Source organism: Harpia harpyja, chromosome 2, assembly GCF_026419915.1.
Source record: "Harpia harpyja isolate bHarHar1 chromosome 2, bHarHar1 primary haplotype, whole genome shotgun sequence".
Lineage (NCBI taxonomy): Eukaryota > Metazoa > Chordata > Aves > Accipitriformes > Accipitridae > Harpia > Harpia harpyja.
In genome coordinates this window covers 56,436,199-56,454,669 of record NC_068941.1, presented here as the reverse complement: position 1 = coordinate 56,454,669, position 18,471 = coordinate 56,436,199, and the positions used below count along the sequence as shown (strand labels likewise).

Below are 18,471 nucleotides of genomic sequence, written 5' to 3'. Positions count from 1 at the left end.
ATTTACTCAGAATTTTCTTTCTCGTCACAGGAACACCTTCCCCTGGTTCATAAGAACATCTAAAAGTCCACAGATATTTTTTACCTTGAAAGCTCCATGTGTTTGTCCATCCGAGCTTTTAATTCTTCATTTTCTTGCTGAACCTTCTTTAATTTATCCGTTAGGATTGTGTTGGTCTCCAGCTTCAAAAAAAGGTCACAGTTACATGCAGTCATTGAGATACTGACTGAGCTATCACAGACATTCAGAATCTGGAGTTTGCAGACCTTGTTACAGTAAGTGCAAAAACCTTGAGTAATGTGAGACTGACCTGCTATTGTGGCTTAATACTGTATAATAGTCAAATAGATCCCACTTACCTTATCCTTGTGTAACACTGGCATTTTGCCAGGTGTGCTGATTAGATGCCAACAAAGGAGTACTGGATAAGGGATCTACTAGTTAACCAGCATGTTCTAGTAACTTCTGCCAGTGATGGGCAGCAGTTTTAGAAGCTGTTGCAGACAGAAGACTGTCTAGAAATAACATGCTAATGTGACAAATTCAAGAGCTCCCCTGTGTAAACAGCTCTCCCTGTTACTGTCCTCATTCTACTTCATTGCTGCAGGATGTTATCAGAAGTTAAGGAAAAACGGTGATTAAATGGTTGGATAGTCCAAGGGCTTCTATACTGCAGCCAATGTCTGTCAGGAAAGATGAAGGCTTACTAGTAATTTACTAGTAATTGCAGACCAGGGCAACATATGGTGCTGTACAATACTGAACAACTGACATGAATGTATTCCTTTGTATCCAAACCTCTTTCTATCCTTCCTCATTAAAATCTTGCTAAAGTAAGTATTACAACAGTGTTCAAAGGCCCCACCCAGGATAAGGACCCTGTCCTGCCACAGATAAGAGCATGCTAAGTAATTACAAGTTCTGCCCCTGAAATTGCCTTTTCATGTGGAATTATGCACAGATCAGGATCAAATCCACACAGCTAAACAAGTAGCTTAAAGATAATAGCTCAAATGATTGACCTGAGCTAATCAACTCTAGATGAAAACATTTATTGCACTCCATATTTGATCCCTTCTTGTTTAATTAGGACCATTTCCATGTTAATGATTTCCTGCCAGTGCAATCTATCTTCTGTAACACTCAAGCAAACACAGCAGGTAAGGATTTTTACTTTGGGGGGATGGGGGACAAGAGGAAAGGAAGAGGAAAGGAAACATGGAAGAGGCTCCCAGATAACCCTGTACTACCTTAGCAATAGTTTATGCAAACCAGTAGTTGTCCTAAGAGGTTAAAAAGTCATTCACAGCATCTGGTGATTCCTTCCCCCTCTTTACATTACAGCCCAATGTAGATATAATTGTACCTGCAATGTAAGCGTGTCCCATCATCATTTTGTGTTTCCTTTTAAACAAAAAAAATTAAACCTTGCACATAAGTCTGACCAGCCCCGAGTTCATTATCAGAACATAACCCAGAGACACAGTCCAAACCTGCCAGACCCCAAGGAAAACTCACCAGTTTTTCCATCTTCATTAGCTTTATATCCTGCTGATGGAGTTTCTCATTCTTGATCTCCAGCACTGCTTTCAAACTTTCCAGCTCCTGTTCCAGATACATAATCTGTGGGTTTTTCTGAAAGATTTCCACAGAGTTTGCTTAGTACCCTGAATTTCAGGAACAATTTAAGTGTTTCTCTGCTATTTAGAAAGAGCACGAGAATACATATGGTAATGACAGTTTCTTGTTTTAAGTGAAATCAAGTCAGACAGTTTAGAATTAAAAAAAAAAAAAAAGAGCTGGTACCACTTTCTCCTCTGATTTTGTTTGTCCTTCAGTGTAGGTGGACAGTTGCAGTTTTCCTTACAAGCTGTTCAGAAAACACTCTACGCACAAACGTGAAAAACCTTTGTGAGTCAAAGGCAGGCACTAAAGCTGTCACAGCGAAACTTGTTTTGCAGGAGTGCCCAAAGGCTCCCTTTAAGGCTAGGAGTTCCAAAATTTATTTCATATTACTCATAACCCATCCCAAGAGGTAATTAGAGTAAACATTTGAAGAGTTTTCAGATGCTGGAATAGTTAAAAAAGCACCAGAAATTTAAAGCTATGAACTTGACTGTAGCTGATTTTCCCCATTTTGAGATGAAAGGTAGCTGATTCATAAGCAGAAATCAAAAATTTTCAGGTTTACATTCTTCTTAAGGCCTAACAATGCAATTGCACATAAAAAAATATTGCACTGCTGTACATCCATGTCTTATCTACAATACAGCAAGTTAGGACTTCCTTTTTTATTTTTTCTTTTTTTTGTTGTTTTCCAGGAGGTGGAAGGGAGACCAGGAAGGGGACAGGGTAGGGTCAGATCTGGCTTCCTCAAGAAACTCTTTTCCAGAGTAATGAACCATTCAAACACTGCTGAGTAAAACATGCTCTCTGCATTTCAAAGGCAAAGTCACAGGCAAAAATAGGAAAAATAAAGGAAGTCTCAGTCCATTTCCAGGTAGTCTGAGTGGAATACAAACAGAAATCAATCAATGATTAAGTGTGTTGTGTAACTAAGTTTATCTTTAAAAACAAACAAAACTTGTTTTAGCATATTTGGGTAAGAATAGTGGTGTACCGCATTGAGTAACAGCTTCACTGCCATGTCAGAAACCTCAGACTCAGAGGGCAATGCCTGCGGTTTTGTGGGGCACAGTGCCACAAGGACAGAGCCAGTACATTTTGCAGGTAACAAGGGCCTCATCACCTACACATTTCATTCTCCTGCCTGTTTTTAAGGATTGTGGCATTAGTGGTTCTTGTTTAATTTCTACTTTTGAACAGAAGTCTATGTGAGGGTGGGGTGTGCTGTGCTGTGCTGCCTCAGAGGAGGAAGCAGACAATTTGAACTTCATTCTTCCTTTTTGTGGCTTTACATGGAATCTAGGAGCTAGAGAGAAAAGTGATCCTGAAAAGTTTAAGTGCAGCTTACACTGTCTTCAAAATTTAATTTTTTTCTTTCCCTGCTCTGCTCCAATGATCTTAAAATGTCTTTTTAAAGTTAAATCTGAGCCACCTCATTAGCTACTCATAGTAGACCACAGAGACAGATAAAAAGACTGAAAGGCCCAGATAAGATTTTAGCAAAAAAGCTGGGAGTATCAAGTGACATTATCTAAATAATACTGGAGAGTTGGAAATACACCTCTGTCTTCAAAGGGCTAATGGGAATTCTGATAGTGCAGAATTTGTGTTTAGTACAGAAGAATATACTGGGTCAAATCAGTATTTTTCCATACAGAAGCCTCAAGCTTATGATGTGTCTTATGCTGTCAGGATGCAAAGTGCATTTGCAGCTATGTAAAGGCAGTTGACTATTGCTCCTTTAAATTAAACATGTGAGCATGCCTGTGGAATACTGTTCAAACTCCCAAGTGCAGTGTACAACATGTTCTCTTTGGTATCATCTCTCCCAACCACAGCAACATATTGTGGTTGCACATTCTTCTTGTGGCAGCTCTGTCCTGCCACTAGAATAAGCAGTAAGAGAGAAAAAAATAAATTAAATTCCCGTGAAAACAAGGGCAACTTCTACTAAAAGCATCCCAAGTGAGTTTTTAAATGTGGAATTTCTCTCTGTGGGATAAGCAATACTACTGGTATTCCAGTTATTTCCAGGTAACCAGAAAGATAAGCATGTTTGTATCTAACCCTCCCAGTGCATGAAAAAATTCTGTCAGAGCACATTTCTAACCCAGGAGCATCACAGATAACAGCAGCCTTTGGAGGAAAGGCAGGACAAAATAAAAGTTTATCTATCTGAAGGATAAATCATCAACAAGTATGAATCAATGTTTGAATAAATGCATTAAAGACTCAAGAAGGGAGTTTTGTGGTAGTGACGTAAGCCCACACGGATCATAGCAGCATTAGAACATTCATCAACTGTCCAGAAGAAAGCTATGGTACAACTTTTGTATACACAAAGGTCTTCAATTTAACTTGGGCTATATCTTACACCATGGACTTAGTCAACAGCTTTATAAATTTATAATGGTAAGGTTAATACTTAACATTGTAGTGCTTGAGAAGAACTTCTGGCAAGCAAGCCATTTACATAAAAAGTTAACAAGTATGGAAGCCCTATCAGGCTTGATTGCAAACTTTTCATACTATGCAATAAAACAAACCCAGGCTTACAAGATCTGCTCATCTGCATTACTTTTGAAGATCAAGACTTACAAGATTGGCTTTTTCTTTGGCTATTTGTTTTTGCTCTTCTAATTTCAACTTCTCGCTCAGAGAGTCATTTTCACATTTTAATTCATCAATTTTTTTCTGAAATGAAAGATATGGTATAGTTAGGCCAAGAATTCAGTGCACATCTCCAAACTGCCTTTTAAGTTTTAGACTGTAGCAATGACCCCAACCCTTAACAAACCTCTAGCCATTCCTGCTTCTCTTTAAAGGAATCTTCAAGTGACTTCCTTTCAGATTCATGGGCACTCTTGAGCTCTGCAACAAATTATTTTTGCAGATTTTTAATACTGTGTTAAGACATGAAAATTCTTTTTGAAAAGCAGCAGCACAAAAAGCCAGCCAATACACATATGCACAGATGCAGAGGCAGTGACCACACGGAAAGAACATTTATCATCAACTGATCCAAAGCATGTACGAAGTATCAGATTTATTGCTGCTTCAGATTTGTTGATTGTCCCCTTGCATATCCATTCCATTAGTTGACAGCATATCAGTTTTGAAAGCATTCATCTACATGGAACAAAATGGATGAATCGAGCACTCAAAAGCTCTGTTTCTGAAGGGATAGACAGCAAAAACTGAAATTGTGTCTTCCACAAGCTTCTAGATAAACATTTCCTTTCCTACTTTGGAGATGCCACACAGAGGAGTTTGCTCTTTGATTGCAGTGGAAGCATCACCACTTTTAATGACACAAAAGCATCACTAGAAACTTGGCTATCAAGTAGAGTTGGAGGGAGGATGGAAATCATCATCACTTAAATCAATTAGATGCAATGCCATTTAAAACTGAGCACACTCACCACCCACTCCCTGAAAAACAGCCTTTGTCCCAGTATACTGTAAGCAGTGTATAATATTTCTCAACATTCCCATGTCAGTCTGGAAAGCACAAAACCCTACTTGGCCTCAATTTCAATTTTGAGGTGCTCCTTATAGAACTAGGGGGGTGGGAGCAATTTCTCATTAACTTGAGATTTTGAGGACATACTACAATTCAGACATCTTTTACTGAAAGAAAAGGTCATCTCCACTCTTAAACTGTTTTAAAAGTTTCATTCAACTACAATGGGATCATGGTTATTTCTGTATGTAAAATGAGACTTGTTCAGTTCCAAAAAAAGGAATTCAGTCAATATTTATAAAGATAGCTGACCGCCAAGAATAATGAATTGGACATATTGATGAGAATGCTTGTGTAAGTAGCAGTACTATAGCGTATGTACTTGAATACAAAATACTTGCCTGAAAAAGAGGATTCATACTCCTTTTTCAGCTCCTCTACTTTTTCTGAGTGGCTGTTTTCAAGTTCCAGCTTAAAGTTTTCATGTGTGATATTTAAGTTGTCCACCTGCAATATGATAACATGATTTTTCTCCCCCCTTACATGTGTCAACCCTTGTTTAAAGTATTGTTCCAATGACTTTATGCAGTACGTTGAGTACTTTTAAATGGTCTAGGTAGCACTTAACTGATGGTCACAGGAGAAGCTAAGCCACATACAGGACTTAATAGATGAGCACAATGCCTTACAGTTTACCACTACCAACAGGACGATGTATGCATCTGTTGCGCTCATGGAGTTGTGGCAAAGCAAGGTCACAGGCCAGGTGCGTTTCTATACATCTTGAAACACAAGCTGCCTCAAATATCCGGTGGAGATCTAGAAGTCATTGAAGTTTGCAGAACACAAGGAATCTCCACCACGTTTAAACACAAGCTTAAGATCTGGACAGCTTAGGGTAGTAACATTTTTACAGTTGCAATGAAGTGGAGTTTCACATTAGATACAGTAACGCCATTATCAGCAAACCCCAGGATTCTCTGAAGGCTCATTTGTAGCAGAAAGCAATTGCTAGAGAACATTTCTACTTCGAATGTTACAAACCTGCTCCTGGAGTTGCGCTTTGTACTTTTCAGCTTCTTCAATGCAGATACTTTGGAGTTTCTCACATTCTGCAGTGTAAAATTGTTTAAGCCTCTCCTCCAGCTCAGCTAAATCATTGTGATGTTGCTGGTTTAACTTCTGCAAAAACCCTTCATAAGCAACTTGCAGTTCATTCCTGTCTCTCTCCAATTTCTCACAAGCTGCAGAAGTGGTTACTGAAGATGTCAAAAGAAAAAAAGGTAATTGGATCAAGTTCAATGCTAATTTCACTGTCTTCATTACAAGTATTAAAAATAGTGAACACTCTGCACAGCAACACGATTATACAAAGACAAATATAATTTATCCATGAAATGAGTGCCACCTCCAAGGACACATGAAAAGATCTTTGCAAAAGTATTGAATTCAGTGTTTCTTATGCTGCGAATTAATTGAATCTTGTTAAGCCAGGAACCCATATAGAAAGCACAAGTGTGACAGTTTGTCATGACATAGAAGAATGAATGTCTCACAAGAGACACTGGAGTGCTCCAATAAAAAAATTAATTGGATTTGCTACTTCATCTAATTTGATCCCATTTCAGTAGCATATTTGTCAGAGTACTTTCCTTTTTGATATATAAACCACTTAGCTAAATTTGAAAGTCTTAATATCCTGAAGACCATCCATTCAACATGTTACTCTCACTCAGATATGCAGCAGAGAAGCAATTCTAGCCTGACATGGACTGCCCGATACAGAGCAATACAGAACATCCAATCTGAAACGTACTGCTAATATGCATACGCCCAAGATATTTAAATATGCAAGATACAGAACAGTTTCAGGTAGAAAGTACAGAGCATTAAGAACACAGAAAGAAATGCTGTGTAATTCTTTTTACATTTATATTAACACAGGTCAGCTAAGAAGACTACCTAGGTTTGTCTCCCCATAGTTACAGCTGATTAAAAGGCAAACCAGAAGTTAGTAACTTGTACTTTTGAGTTTGAAATTTAGCATTCCCAATTCCAGGCAGGCAGGCCCAAATAGGAGTCGTCATTTTCCTGCTGTTAATATGACTGGAGCAAGCGCTTTCTGCAGTTCAGCTGCACCCAAAGCCTGGAAGCAAGGTGAAACAGGACCTCTAACCCAAGTGTGTGGTCACTGACCTTAAACAAAACTGCTTCTATACAGACTCTAGTGCTTTGGTTTAAAATAAATTAGGTCAGATGAGTGTCTACTTAAAGAGAAAAATAAAGTAAAACATTTAATTTGATCTTTAATCAAATACAGAAGTGTGCTTGGCACACTGCCCAAACAGTATAAATATAAACTCTATATAAAAGCATGGGAAGATTCAGGGATTTTTGTACAGGCAATACAAGAAATTCTCATCACAGCTGTATTTGAGCCTTAAGATACATAAATTACAGTATCTTCAAGGACTGATTCCCAAAGCAGTACTGGGCTCGGCTCTAGGGGAAGCAGCCTGTCCCAGCACAGTGCCTCAAGTTACACGCGTCTCAGATTCCCTTTTTGCTACAGCTCATTAAGAGCAAGCAAGTAACTCGATGAATGATACTTGCACTCTCTTTTAAGGAAACTGTAAAGAACTCTTGGCCCTGCTGCCATCACTTGGAACCTGCAGTTGAACTAAAAAGTGTAAGAGAGTGAGCTGTACTGCATGGAAATCAATCTGTGTGTGTGCCTACCTGAATGAGTTTTAACAGCAGGCTTAGCTCTGCGCTAGGTCTCTGTGAAAGATCTGCTGATCAGGACAGATGTAAGCCAAGCTGTTCATCCCATGACTGGCAACGATGCAACTAAAGGCTCAACTGAAATGTACCACAACATTCTCTGCAACGCAAGCAGATTTCACAGTTTTCTATACTTTCTATACCACCACCAAGAAAGGTTTTTATTTCCCTATCTTTATTCCTTCCACAAACTTCTATTATAACTGCTCGCCTTTGGGAAAAAAAAAAAGGAAAAAATTAGCATTCACACTTCTATCACATCACACTGGCATAAAGTTATTGAATATATATGCTCTGCATTATCACATTCTGGGGGAAGAGGAAACATCACAGGTAGAGGACATTATTCTATAATGCAGAGAACCAGGCAGCAAGCCAAATGGAGACATTACAGAGCCAACCAACCACACGCAGAACGGATCTCACCATCTATAGCAGAGTAAGAGGGGTATAGCTGAGAGGCGGGCAACACACATGCCTCATGTGAGATGCTTCAGAAGAAGCAATCATCCAGTTCTTTATTTGTAAGGCCAGAGCCATTCGCTTGCCTCCATTTAGCTGAAAGAATGTGCTGCCTATCATTGTCTTATCTTTAAATGTCAGCACACAGAACTTCAGATGATGCAAAACACTTCGGGGAAAAAAAAAAAAAAGGCAAATAGCAAACCACACCTTTGTCAAAGAAAACAGACACATCAGTTCTCAGCCAGTCTGCAGTTCAGATTTATGAGAAGACTAATGTTACAAAGGCAAACACAACCTTTTAAAACTTGCATTTGCAGTTGAATGTTGTGCTACCTTCAAGGTAATGTCTGGCCTCCACAAAGCTGGAGGCTGCAATGCTTCCTTGCAGATCGCAAGCCTGACTTGAATCCTTGCCATCCAAACCAGGAGCAAACCACCACACCACCAGTGAGCTCCTAGTATCATGGTGGTGCAAGAAACTGCGCGTGTGAAGTTTCAGCAAAAGCACCGACTCAAGAATTATCAATTTGAAATTATGAGAAGTCCTGTAAAGCAAAGTTTGTACCCATACTCCAGATTCAAGTGTCTGCAGCAAGTATTTTGTGCAGCCCTACCCATCTCCAGACTGAATCACGTATTTTATGACTGTACACTGCCTTGTTTTAAGAAAGGGATAAGCCATACAAAGGCAACTAATTCCTTAGTTTGACCACTCATCCCCTGCAAGGGGATGCTGCAAAACTCCTGACTAACTAAACTGGGTGGCTACTCAACTTAAGAGTTGTCTCATAGAACTGGTGCTTAATTTTGAAGAAAAATCTGTAACTGGAACATGTGCACTTCCAGGAGCACACACAAAAATATCTATTTTGACTTCTTGACTTCTCTTGACTGTTCAGAGACACTTGAAAGGCATGCTTCAGAGCTTTTGTACACAACTACTGTGCTTCCTCTCCTTTCTTAAAGCACTTCCCTCCACAATTCTACATCTTCATTATGCCATGCATTATAACAGACCACAGACCTTGAGCAAAAAACAACAGGAGACAAATGGTCCAACAGCATTTGAGAGAAAAATCAAGCCACAGAGGTGAAAAGATGCTCCATCAATTTGTCCATTAAGTTTGTTCAGTCTTATCTGTAACACTAAACAGTTTTAAGCTTTAAGGATAGAGCATATGGAATGGTGTACTTAGCAGACAGAAGCAAAATTTACTTCTTTATTCAAAGCCATTAGCATTTTTCCCCCACTTGGTGGTCCCAGCCTCTCCTCCCAATCATGCAACTCTGTCTCTCCCTGTATTATTACAACAGGGAGCAAGATTAATCTGTATTTTTAGGCTTCTTAACACTTGTTTCTTATAAACAAAGGGTCTGGTTCTTCTGGGCAGAACCATGACCTCTGGCAATCAGAAAGTTTCTGTGATTTGGTAAGACGTATCTTCAGATCAGAAATATTGATTTTTACTGATGTAAAATTAATATTCATCTGTAGTGTTTAACAATGGCCACTTGCATCTTGGGTATTTCATTGCAAAGCTTTCTGTGTGCCAGAACTATAAAAGAAATGCCTGCAAAACAGAAGTCCAGAGAACCAGGCATGTGGCAACTCCCTGCAACTGTGCAAACGGCAGCAGATCCAAACCACATGAACAGTAGCATCAGCTGAAGGAGAGGACTAGAAAAGTCACCTTATTTTGTAGTATCCCCCAAAAATCTATTTCATATTTTCAGTAAAAGTAGCCAAGAGATAAGACCTTAAGTTGTGCAATATCTCCTTCTTACAAAATTTATTTTTTCTCATTCTAAAACAATTTATCATCCAATTCAGTCCTTATGGCAAAATGCTTAAATAAAAACATTTTTCAACTTACATTCTGCTAAAAGTCACGATAACCATAGCTCTAAGAAGATAAAACACAACAGATCTTTTTTTTTTTTTAATCCTAAATTAAATTGTTTTGAAAGAAAAGTTATCTTCATAAAATTGTGTAAGTCACTCACTGGTCTAGGTATGATTTATGAGAACCCATTAGACTATCTGACATTTTGAAACAGAGGTCACTAGGACAGTAAACTAGCAGCATTTTAATAGATGTGGGGGATGTGAAAAGGGGATAACTACCAGAAAACATCAAGTAGTTAGCATGGTGTAATGTCACAGTACATAACACTTTATTGCTCTAACTTTATATTTCACATTGCAACATCTATTCATTGTATATGTTCCGTCAATCAGCAAGTCTATTGTAGACACAAAGGCTCATTTCCTTCTCTATATAGTATTTTTTTAAAATTGTTATCCAATAATTAATTAATTTTCAATATTGGAAATTCTTCTACCCAAACATGCTTCCGAGTTTATGACCAAGGTTTTCTTGGTGTTACTTCTATAACGAGACTAACAGTACAGTGTGTTAAGCCACATTCCGTATTTTTGTTCTTGGGCAAGCTGAAATGACACAGGTAGACCAAAAAAGCATGCTTTAAGCTACATTTAAGTGGGTATGGTTGAATACACATGTGAAACATTCAGATATCTGCCAGGAAGTAAGTTCCTATACTCTAATGCTGCAAACACTACAGTGTCAGCAGGCAGGCAAGCAAGCATGCAACTCATGGCAAGTTAGGCCCTGCCCCAAATGATTGACAGAAATGTCTACCTACTAGTAAGTATTTTTAAGGCTTACCAAAACCTGAAAACCAAATCACATTCACTCCATCCATCTGTAAAACACAATAGTCTTTTTTTTATCCCAACCTCTAAAACATTTTTAAGATCATTTATTAATAAAAAATAGCACAAAGGTATTTTGAAGAAAATACCATTTATCAATTGCAATGCCACAAATGGAGGGAAGAGAGAGGAGCAAGGCATTTGGCTGTACAGGATACATGGAAGCCTTTCCAGCCCACTGAAAAAGGCTCACGAATGGCAATTTTCAAAGGGCCAAGGCGAGCGCAGGCTGAGTCAGCTTTGCACCTGCAGGTTTGTAGCAGGACTGAGCTGGATCACATCCAGCACAGTTGCAAAGAGGCTCCGAAACAATATGGAGCGCAATTAATTCAGAGGAGGCGTTTCGTACCTCTGAAGAAATATGCAGCTCTTGCAATTTCTACTTACCTAATTAAACGGGTAGCTAGAAATAATTTACAGACTAGCTTGCATCTTAATAAGACGGGAGACAGGTGACAAACGGGACATCTGTACCTGCTCCAGGCCCCAGAACCAAGGCGTTTACATTCAAATAACAAAGTTTAGTCTTTGTGGCTGGAGGTTTTAAGGAAACACAAGTTCAGAACCTGACTGTTAATGAATTTTAACTCCTTTGGAAAAGCCTGACCCTAAACACATCATCATTTCTAACCCTCACAACGCGTTTCCAGCTACTGAGAGGAGAAAGCAGTGTCCAGTAACCATCCACCCCACGCTCTACGCAGCCACATGGTCGCTGCCAAAGGCAGGATCTGGGATCACAATGCGTATTTAAATCATTAAACAAAAAGGTGTTTTGGTAGAAAGGCTCATGCAGAATAACCCAGCAAAATGGGAAATTTGACAGCAAGCCAATTTGGTTTTTTGCAAGGTACATCAAGGACCTTGGGAGCACGCACAATTAAATCTTAAAGGAAGAAACTGAGGAATCCAAACTGTGCAGGGTGCAAGCTGCAAGAGACTTCATGTTCCTCTCAGACTCAGCAATATGCAGGGCACAAACTACACTGAGCTGGGCACACCTGGTTCCTCTTCCTAGTCTGCCTGCTCCCAAACTGCAAAACAACAGGCATTAAAAACACAGAAGCTGGGGCTCCAGGAAAGATGTACACATGTCCACACGGCCAAAGACTCAAACTGTACTTAACTTTCTGAGCCAATCCATGCCTAGATCATACTGTGAATCAAAATTCGCAGTACTTAATGTCAACATAGCCTATGGAAACCTTAAGTTCAGCTATATCCATTTAACAGTGGCACTAGAAAGCTGATTAGCAGGTGTGTATTTAAATAGATTATTTTCAGCTAAAGCTGCTGTTACAAGAATGCTTCTCTTACACCTTGTCAACAAGTGAAGTCTGGCTGGCTTATTTATTTTTCTTAATTTTTATTTTTGAAACAAATCTTTTTGAAGACAGATGGGATTGAAGACCTGTGTCGTTTTTCGTTTCTGTGATTAAATCCACTCCCTTCACATGCTGCAGAGAGAAGTACAAACAGGCTAGACGTGTGACGTGGTTGAGACAAAGAAGCTGCATGAAGATAAATGCTTCACTGAAAGCATGGTCTGGTAACCTTACAAAGAGAAGCAAGCCCGAGGCTGCCACTCAGATGCTCCTGCAGAGCTGACCCAGTAAGATCAGCTCCGTGAGGGGAACGGCTGACAACCTCGTCCAGCAGCACACCAGCCAGAATCCCCAGCTGACAGCTCTGTGCACTCGGGCATCACAGATCCATCAAGCTCAGTTGCATTTGAAGTTTTTTCTAGTTTTCAACCTACTGAAGGGCATATTCTTGCAATGGGAGTCCCATATATGAGCTCAGCAGGCTGTTAATCAAAGCAGGAAGGTAAGAAGTTTATGGGAAGCTCATTTAAGAGTGAGGCACTGTTAGAAAGAACCAAACTTTCAAACAAAACAAAACAAAAACAACGCACCAAACCAAAACCAAAACCAAAACACCCCACCCCAAAAGCGGTAATGGCCAAAAGTGCTGGCTACCTTTCGATCTACCCATCTAAGCTGAATTTTCCCTTTCCTGATAACTGGCAAACATAATACCTAGGTTGATAAAGGAAAAATAATATTGAAGATGCAAGCACATAGAAGAATAGAGACTTTCTTGCTCAAACAGCAATCCTTCTGAAGTCATTTTCAGGATAAGGTAAACAAATGGGTTTGCCCAGAAAGTCACACATATGTACGCAAAAAAAAAAAAAAAAACCTCTAGTCTATAATGTTTATAACAGAACTTTGTAGGAATGCAAGAAGCCCATTTCCACACTAAGACTCTAGTTTTGCTGTTGTCACTTCAGGGTGACAGAAGTGCCGGCTGCAGCTGATGGGGGACACAACCCTCCACCCTGCTGCTCCTTCCCGTCTGCTCCAGCACCGGTGCTCCTTCAGCCACATGCTGAGCCAGGCCTGGCAACTTTGGCAAAGCAGCATTTCAAGCCGCTAGTTTTCAGCTGGCTGAGGTCCCCAGGCAGCTCACCACAGGGCTCGGCGCACGGCTGCTTGGGCAGCGGTGCTGGCACAAGGCAGGACAGAGGGACACAGAGGCAGAGAAAGGTCTGGCTCTTTCAAAGCCAGCCCCTACTGAGACCTGCCTGAAACAACTGCAGAACTGCAGTCCAGGTGCTTCCATCAGTAGTAGGAAGGTTAAAAGCTGCAGCTTGACAGATGCCAGACTGCACCAAGCTCTAGAAAAGCCTCAGCTTTTTAGTACTAAGCTTCCAAGAAAGAAAATGCTACACATTTCTGCAGTGTCTTTGGTACTCTCGACTATCTATTTAGGCTGCAAGGCTTTCTCTGTGATACTCCCCATTCACACGTTTGCAATTTAATGCAGCATCGAATAAAGCTCCCAGAAAGCAGCATTTTAAAGTAACCCTCTAAACTGGATGACAGCAATAGTGACAAGTGGAGAAACTGTGCTCTGTTGCTTCAGCTGGGGGCACACGGGTACCGTCTCCCCCCCCCCCCCCCCCCCCCCCGCCACTTCCAACTCTGAGTAGTTGCCAGGGAGCCCTTGCCTTATTAACCAGTGCTAAAAAATAATCTGAACATTAAATACAGCACCTGCAAGTAACAGACCTACATTCACACTCAAGTTTCGCTGAGACAATACTCAACTTCCAAAGCATGTGAAAATAAACATTTCTAATTTTTCAATGATAAGTACATACCTGAAACTGTTCCACGTTTTACTTCTGCTTTCAAAGCTTTGGGGTTTTTTTATTTTTTTTTTTTAAAGGGGCTTCATCATAACAGAAGTGTGCTTTTATAAAATGCTAGCTTCGCTTTCAAGTGCTATAATTTTCAAGCAAATGACTTTTTGCACTCCACAAGATGATTCTGCTTGGAGTTCAAGTAAGTTATACAGTTACCATTAAGTGCAGTTAAGTCAAGCTTCAAAGTTGGCAAAACTAGCCCTTGTACATTATAGCTCAATTTCATATTATAGCTGTCCACTAGGATGAGTTCAAAGATTTAATCTCATTAGCCTGATAGCATTTCCTTCTGTTAATTTTACACTCGTTCACCTACAAGCCACTAAAGCAAAATGCAGATTTTGCGCAGTATATTTTACAGGTTTATGGATTTTTGCCAGCAAATCTCTGAAAGACTGTGTACAAATAAGTTAGGGATCAAACAGAAGTATATATACTGTCAGCCATCCTCCTATTTTTAAGAAACTGAGTGCTTTGGTCATCATACACATGTTTTGCAAGGAGGCCCTGCTAGGCGCAGTCAGATCAGTGCCAGGAATTCAGTGAACCTGGGGTCATGCTGTCAGGGCTCCAGAGAAATGCAGCGATTAAAGCATCTGAGCAGAATTCAGTCAGGGAATTAAATGACTGCCATTACAATACCAGGGCATCTGTCTTTCCGTAGATGTGTTTTGCTGCATTTCTGTTCTCATGAAGCATACAAAAATAAATTCTTACCTAGTTCTCCCCGAAGGTTAACTAGCTCTTGAGATAACTCTTTACGCTGTTTCAGTGCTTCTTCCCTCTGCAGAGGAAAAAAAAAAAAAAAAAACAATCCCAAACATTTGGTTACTAGTGATCTGAGCAGGGCACCTTCCAATAATTAACTTACATGTGTTCTGTAGGAAAACAAGAGGCAGGAGCAAGAAGCCAAGATATGAATCATTTAGGATAACAGTTCTGCTGTTACAAAATACACAGATGTTCTTCTGTTGTTAAGGAAGTTGTAATTTAAAACAAAGAATAGCTTTTTCCAGGATAACACTGCAATTAAAATCCTACTTTGCAGCAATTAGTTATATATTTTATGATGGGTGTAGCAACATTAAGCCTCCAAAACAAATCAAGTGATAGCTGTCAAGGGCACAAAAGTACGGTATATATGTGAAAGAGGCATGCATTAAATATTTATCTTCGGCTCACTCAAACACAAAACCAAAAAACTTCACTAAATGCTCCGTCTTCCATGAAGGAAAGGCACATCCCTGTTCAAAGTTGAATACCACCCACCCCACTGCTTGCGGTTCTTAATTTTAAGAGAGATGATGTTTCTTACACTGAGAGAATCGTAACAAGTCTGCTCAAGACAAGCAGAAGCACCCATCTCCCGGCTTTGCCTAGTTGCTGCGCCTCAGCCGGGGGAAGGTGGCTGGCCAGGCCCCTCTGCCCACAGACCCACACCCCTGGGAGAAGCGGGGGCACAGCCACAGCAGAGCTGCCGCTCCACGGCTCGGTGACCGGCACGCCTCACACCCACGGCCACAGCGCGGAGGTGACAAGGTCCGGGCTTCCTACTGCCAGGGCGCTGTCACCTTGCTCCCGGCCAAGCTCCCGTCCAGCTCCCTGCCGTCGGAAAAGCGCTGCGAAACAAATACTAATTACCCTTGCTGCAGCACACTGAGAATAGAGGCATAGTTTGCTGCTAGAGCAGCCCATCTTCCAGCTCCGGCAGACCCCCGCTCGGCCCCCCAGTACTCATAGGCAACGCGCAGGTGGCGGTACCACCGGCCAGGCTGGTCTGGCCACGGCCGAGCGGCAACCCAAAGCTGGACCTTGCCTCCGCAGGTTATCCTACTTCCGCGCCGATCGCTCCCGACAGCGGCAGATACTGCAGCTTCTGCAATTGGCACAAGCAGCCAGCGATTACTTAAAGCCACAGCCCTTCTTTTATGAAAGGCGAGCCCCAGACGTTAGACCAATCGATCTCAAATGGCAGCCGGGATCGCGAAAGGGAACGCTGCCCTTCTCTGCAGATAACGGAGCTTATTTTTAGCCGGTTCGGGCTTGCTATACGCTGCTTTCGCACTTAATTAGTTGATGCAAAAATAAGCCACGGGAGGCCTGAGCTGAATGGGAGAGCCACAGATACAGCAGCTTTGCTGCTGTCAGTGCCCAGGCTTGCGTTCACGGCCCCTGCGCAAGCAAAGGGCTTGAAACTCTCTTTGCATGCCTCTCCTTCAGCTAGAATACGTTAGAAAAACTAAAAATAAAGCACTGGCCCAAAAATCACTTAGACTTTTTCCTTCAGCTACTACACAGCTGACCACGGTAGATGAGTTCGCACACTGGCAGGGCCACACCTGCACCTGGTTTTCCTCAGGGAAAACCTCACCTTTACAGCAGGTTCCACATTTGCCCCCGGTCACTCTTGCCACAGCCTGACCCCAGGCTAATGTTGGCACTCGCTCACCAGGTCACCCAGTTAAAAGCACTCCGGTCCTAGAGGTGGAGATACCCATTCCACGCCTGCAGAACAAATAAAGCAGTAAAATACACCGTTCTTAAGAAAAAATAAGGGGGAATGAGCACCCAGAAGCCAGACATGTATTAAGGTCCGACACAAGACTAATCAAAATGAGTGATTATTATGCTATGCACTCTCATCTGCTGCAAGTTATAGGAAATTATTCTGCAGCTGAAAAGGCTGGTTAGAAGAAAGGGCCAGCCCTTTACTAGCAATATTTGTATTCTTGACCTTGTATGGGAAAGATGCGTTTTTAATCACTACAGTTTAAGCAGTCTTAACAGTTATTTGGACACTGACACACTGGTAGGGGTATTAAGTAGCTGTATTGCAGTTTCACATTAAACACTTAGAAGCTTTCTACAGTGACAGTGGGCTTAGATTGAAAACCACGCCTCGCCCTCCACAGTAAATTCTCAGGAGAGCAGAGAGCTCAATTATTGAAAGGACTCGCCCTGCTCTTCCGCATCTCCCTGCTCAGGAAGGAGAGATGAGTCATCTTGCTCCCGTTCAACACCAGTTCCTGCTACGGACACAGCATCTGATGATGGAAACGCGAATGCTGCAGTGAGGTATTTGAGCTGCATCCTAGCATGCTGGGACACAACCACATAGTGGATTTGCAAGCAAGTTAACTACCGAAGCACTTTTATTTTCATAGTGTGGGCTCCTGATGGGATTTCCAAGGCATTTACAGTAATCTTGTCCATTACTAAATTAGTGTACAAACACATTTAGGAGATTTATTTTGTTTTTAATGCCCCCACTTCTTGGCTTGCATACTCATTCTTCATTCTAATTCTCAAAAAATCATCCTTGAACCTGATTTCTTCCAGCCCACTGTGTCAGTAAAATATCTCAAAATTTTCTCCCTCAGCCTAGTGGCTGGACCACGCAGCAGACCCTTTGCAAACACTAATGTTTTTGCTTAGTGTTTCCAAAAGGCCTACACTTCACGGTCCACACATGGTGTTTGTTATTAGTTAAAGCAATTTGATGAGAAAAGGGCATATGAGATCAGAATATACTAAGGACTGAGAGAGGCTGAGACTAAAAACCCCAAATAAAATAGAATAATACTGTCTTTTTTTTTTTTTACTGTTTCTTGCTTTCTGCTGCTCTTAAGTCCTCTTGCTTTTTACTAGTGCTGTTTAACCTTGTGCTTCAACCTCCAGCTCGTCCATTCATAGTTTCACAAATCAAGAAATCCAGACAGACAGACTTGTATCATCACTGCCTGTTAAAGAATATATTTGGAAAAAGCTAGCCATAGAGACTGCCAGCCTAAAATAAGAATAATAAGTTGGTCATATGGTTAAGCAGCCACATGAAGTAGTCAGACTAACTAGCAGTTAATTTAGCAGACTTTTATCTAAGTTCTGAGAGAACTGAAGCTCCAGGTATGGGAGTCACCTCAAGAAAACATGGAAGTTTCCAATATGTAAAATCTAAGTGCAGTGAAATACCAAAGACTACTTGAATAATCCAGTAAGGGCCATCTTCAGTACTTAATTTAAAGACAGGCACGCACATGCTTTGGGCTGGAAAATTGAGCAACCTTCTAGTTTATAGTTTACAAGATTCTAGCTGAAAAATCAATACCAGAAATTGAAAGAGCAGAACCAAGTGGGAGCATACAGGATTGAGCAATTTTGGCATTGTTCATTTATCCAGATAAATCT

At 40.9% G+C, this 18,471-nt stretch overlaps 1 protein-coding gene across 9 annotated transcripts in view; it reads right to left on the bottom strand.

Annotated features, from left to right (window-relative positions):
- Positions 1-18,471, bottom strand: part of MTUS1 (microtubule associated scaffold protein 1) — a 128,683-nt gene that overhangs the window by 1,595 nt on the left and 108,617 nt on the right. For 8 of the 9 annotated variants that reach the window (XM_052779951.1, XM_052779942.1, XM_052779945.1 and 5 more), the window contains 7 exons: positions 15,004-15,070; positions 6,134-6,348; positions 5,491-5,596; positions 4,424-4,497; positions 4,225-4,320; positions 1,519-1,635; positions 85-182 (listed from right to left, as the gene is read on the bottom strand). In XM_052779951.1, coding sequence (XP_052635911.1) covers positions 85-182; positions 1,519-1,635; positions 4,225-4,320; positions 4,424-4,497; positions 5,491-5,596; positions 6,134-6,348; positions 15,004-15,070 — 773 coding nt within the window. Of the gene's footprint in view, positions 1-84; positions 183-1,518; positions 1,636-4,224; positions 4,321-4,423; positions 4,498-5,490; positions 5,597-6,133; positions 6,349-15,003; positions 15,071-15,927; positions 16,135-18,471 lie in introns of those variants that run through there. The other variant, XM_052779950.1, reaches the window with a different exon arrangement.